This window comes from Sinocyclocheilus grahami, unplaced genomic scaffold (assembly GCF_001515645.1).
Source record: "Sinocyclocheilus grahami isolate Dianchi unplaced genomic scaffold, SAMN03320097.WGS_v1.1 scaffold556.1, whole genome shotgun sequence".
In the NCBI taxonomy this organism is placed as follows: Eukaryota; Metazoa; Chordata; class Actinopteri; order Cypriniformes; family Cyprinidae; genus Sinocyclocheilus; species Sinocyclocheilus grahami.
In genome coordinates this window covers 383,263-387,694 of record NW_015505735.1, presented here as the reverse complement: position 1 = coordinate 387,694, position 4,432 = coordinate 383,263, and the positions used below count along the sequence as shown (strand labels likewise).

The following is a 4,432-nucleotide window of genomic DNA, read 5'->3' as shown; positions in this document are numbered from 1 at the left end:
GTTTTCTAGATTTTTGAGCAGGTTTTGAGTGAGCTAGAGCCGTTGTGTCTGGCTGAACAGGACTTTATCAGCAAATTCTTCAAGCTGCAGCAAAATCCTACACTAGCTCAGGTGAGTATCAGATACAGTATGGATCAGATCTGTGTGTGTATTGTATTTGTGTGATTTAATGATGTTATAAATCCCTCATTAGGGAGAGAATGTGGATGACAGCGATGGAATGGTTCACTCCAGACCCCCCAGTGAACACAGACATTCAATATCTGAGTGAGTGACCGTTCTCTTAGTTCTTACAAATCTGTTTTTAAGCAGATCATAAAAAATGATCATACATCCATTTCTCTTGCAGAAAGGACATGGTTCGGATGATGATGAATAAGATCTTTCAGAGCATTGAGACAGAGCTGAACAGTCTGATAGCTTTAGTTGATAAGATAGACAGCTTCAACTCTCTCTACATGCTGGTAAAGATGAGTCACCACGTCTGGACGGCCCAAAATGTTGATCCTGCATCCTATCTCAGCACAACGCTGGGCAATGTGCTAGTCACTGTCAAGAGAAACTTTGATAAATGCATTGTAAGTGGAGCTCATGTCAAGCATTGTTTGATGTATCAATGGCAAGACCAGTATTTAAATCTTCTGATGTGTTTGTTGCTGTTTTAGTCTGGACAGATTCGTCAGATGGAGGAGGTGAAGATTTCGAAGAAGAGTAAAGTGGGCATCCTGCCGTTTGTCACCGGCTTTGAGGAGTTTGCTAAGCTAGCTGAGGCTATTTTCCGAAATGCAGAAAGACGGGGTGATCTGGATAAGGCCTACATCAAACTCATCAGAGCTGTCTTCGGTAACGGTGAGGATCATAACCAACGGGACATCTCATACATTTGTTAATTCATCACTAGTTGTAAGAATGTGCAAGAAGCCCTAAATTTCTTGAAATGCTGCTTTTCAGACTTTTTTTTTTTAAATATGAAGAGAAAGAAAACATGAGAGCATGTGTAATCGAGGCATTGAGAGAGGGTTATTTTAGTATTATTTTTATACTTCTACACATATCATTTAATACTATTTAGCATTTTAGTTTTGTTGTGCTTTTGTCATTTTTATTAGTTTTTGTATGAATATTTCTATATAGTTTTAATATATGTGACCCTGGACCACAAAACCAGTCTCGGCCAAGTATGGTGACCCATACTCGGAATTAGTGCTCTGCATTTACCCATCCAAAGTGCACACACACAGCAGTGAACACACACAAACCGTGAACACACACCCGGAGCAGTGGGCAGCCATTTATGCTGCGGCGCCCGGGGAGCAGTTGGGGTTCGGTGCCTTGCTCAAGGGCACCTCAGTCGTGGTATTGAAGGTGGGAGAGAGTGCTGTACATTCACTCCCCCCACCTACAATCCCTGCCGGACCAGAGACTCGAACTCACAACCTTTGGGTTATGAGTCCGACTCTCTAACCATTAGGCCACGACTTCCCTAATGGTTAGAGATATTGTCTGATACTAACAAACATACATCAATGGAAAGCTTATTTATTCAGCTTTCAAATTTGATTGAAAAATTGACCCTTATGACTGGTTTTGTGGTCCAAGGTCACATATTTTTATTTCAGTTATAGTTATTATACATTTTACTATGGCAACATTTCTAAAAAAAATTAAGTTTTTTTTATCTAATTATTTATATTTTATTTCAGCTTTATTTCAATTACAACACTGTTGAGAACCATCCATTAATAGAGAATGTAACTCATCATTTGTGTACATTTTCAGTGTTTGCGATTCTGCTTTCTCTTTTGTTTTTAACTCTCTTGTTCATCTGATTGGTCTCTTTCTGTTTGCGTATCCATAGTGGAGAAAGTGGCCAGCGAGAGCCAGAAGACTCCACGTGATGTGGTGATGATGGAGAACTTCCACCATATCTTCTCAACACTGTCCAGCCTCAAGATCTCCTGTCTGGAGGCAGAGAGAAAGGAAGCCAAGCAGAAATACACAGATCACCTGCAGTCCTACGTCATCAACTCACTGGGCCAACCGCTAGAGAAACTTAATGTAAGCCAAATCTTCATGGAAACCAGGTTTGAACAGTATTACAGTAGAACATCCATGTAAATTACAATTTTAGAAATGAAACTAAAATGCGCTTGGACTATTAATGTATTTGGATTCTTCAGCCTTTATGTTTATGGACCATTTGTAATTTTCTTCCCAATTTGCAGCATTTCTTTGAGGGAGTGGAAGCACGTGTAGCTCAGGGTGTCCGTGAAGAGGAAGTGAGCTACCAACTTGCCTTCAATAAACAGGAACTGCGTAAGGTTATTAAAGAATACCCTGGGAAGGAGGTGAAAAAGGGCCTGGACAACCTCTACAAGAAGGTGGATAAACACCTATGTGAAGAGGAGAATCTGTTACAGGTGAATAAAACTAGAGGAAAATAACACTAAATGGCATTTATAATGTTTTTGAGATTCTTGAGTGTGAATGTGAATTTTGATCTGGCCACTAGGTCGTGTGGCACTCCATGCAAGACGAGTTCATTCGGCAATACAAGCACTTTGAGGGCCTGATAAACCGCTGCTACCCGGGGTCAGGAATCACCATGGAGTTCACCATTCAAGACATGTTGGAGTACTTCTCCAGTATCGCTCAGTCACACTAAAACAGGAAGCTGAACAATTGTGAAATTGAATGTAAAGAAAAGTGCTGTGTGTGAAAGAGAAAGAGAATGAGTGCTTACATTGTATATATGTATATTACAGTGCAGCTGTGTCATAACAAACACTGAAACCCTGCTTGTAACATGCAAATTGCATTTCTGATGTTACTGATTTCATTGTTTTTGTTTTTTTTGAAAACCAAAATTGCTTTATAACACATTAGTATAGTGAATCGCAAATGACTGAACTTTCTCATTACTTCTACAAAACCTCAACACTAAAAATCTGTGGCTGATTTTTCATGCACATGAATGCTGAGTATCAACACGTAAAAAAAAAGGCCTGGAGTCATATGTAAGGAAATAAAGCATACTTTCATTTTAAGTTCATTTTCTTTTCTTCTTGTAATTGATTGTGATTTTTGATTATAAAACAGATTATCATTGTGGTGTGGAATTCCCCAGCGAAGCCTGTTCACACAGAGGATGAAAAGATGAACGTTTTAATAGTCATTTTAAGTAAATGAGAATAGGAGCGTTCACACAGCTATAACAATAACGACAGAGTTGCAATCACTTTCATCACGGCTGTGTCCGAAATCGCCCCCATACCCTTAAATAGGGCACTTTTTGATGGAACGCTGTGTCATAACAAACACTGAAACCCTGCTTGTAACATGCAAATTGCATTTCTGATGTTACTGATTTCATTGTTTTTGTTTTTTTTGAAAACCAAAATTGCTTTATAACACATTAGTATAGTGAATCGCAAATGACTGAACTTTCTCATTACTTCTACAAAACCTCAACACTAAAAATCTGTGGCTGATTTTTCATGCACATGAATGCTGAGTATCAACACGTAAAAAAAAAGGCCTGGAGTCATATGTAAGGAAATAAAGCATACTTTCATTTTAAGTTCATTTTCTTTTCTTCTTGTAATTGATTGTGATTTTTGATTATAAAACAGATTATCATTGTGGTCAGTGTCCGAATTCACTACTCGTTTTCATTCACTCCTTCTAGTGAACTGAATTAGTGACCTAATGTAGGGAATAGTGAATGAGGGTATAGGGGGCGATTTCGGACACAGCCCACATGTTTTTCCCCACCTGATAAACGATAAAAAAAACATTGTCAGCCAATCACAACTGGACTCGAGTTCACAAAAAGCTCGAGCATTTAAAGTTGCAGGCGACATAACTGCAGCAGAAGCTTATAATACGCGGAAAATCGTTCTTGGTGTGAACGAGATCGATTATTAAAACTTTATGGTTACTGTTATCGTCCTTGTGCGCAGACCTTGAAAACTACTTTTTAATTAAAGAAAAAAACTCAAATATTTTCAATATTTAATAACCGTTTTATAGAGGCCTGGTGCCAGAATGGCATAACTGGGGGGCATTTCAATCCCATGTGGGAGCGCCACTGCTTATAATGCGCAATGACAAAACAGACATAGACGCGCCTGCGCGTACACATACAAAAAACATAGGGCAACAACATTACTTTTTCTGTACAACTAGTTTACATAACCAGATGGTAAAATGTGATTTTGTAATGTAACATCACTCACTTAATGTTTTTAATAACCCTCCTCCCCCCACCACAGGTGTGCCCATTTTAGACCCCCTGCCAAATTATTACCCCTCTCGTTGAAATCGCTATCTGATTGCCTAATCCTAACCCAACCCCCACATCTAGCCCTAAACCTTCCCCCACACCTAATCCTAACCCCACCCCACACCTAAACCTAAACCTTCCCCCACA

General features: G+C 39.2%; 1 protein-coding gene across 4 annotated transcripts in view; it reads left to right on the top strand.

The window, feature by feature from the left end:
* LOC107556159 (exocyst complex component 1-like) overlaps window positions 1–3,052 on the top strand; it is an 18,212-nt gene extending 15,160 nt beyond the window's left edge. For all 4 annotated transcript variants that reach the window (XM_016239207.1, XM_016239204.1, XM_016239206.1 and 1 more), the window contains 7 exons: window positions 10–111; window positions 194–267; window positions 350–578; window positions 666–849; window positions 1,859–2,058; window positions 2,226–2,420; window positions 2,513–3,052. In XM_016239207.1, the coding sequence (XP_016094693.1) occupies window positions 10–111; window positions 194–267; window positions 350–578; window positions 666–849; window positions 1,859–2,058; window positions 2,226–2,420; window positions 2,513–2,665 (1,137 nt within the window). In that variant the 3' untranslated portion in view covers window positions 2,666–3,052. The remainder of the gene's footprint in view (window positions 1–9; window positions 112–193; window positions 268–349; window positions 579–665; window positions 850–1,858; window positions 2,059–2,225; window positions 2,421–2,512) is intronic.
* The last annotated feature ends 1,380 nt before the right edge of the window (window positions 3,053–4,432 follow it).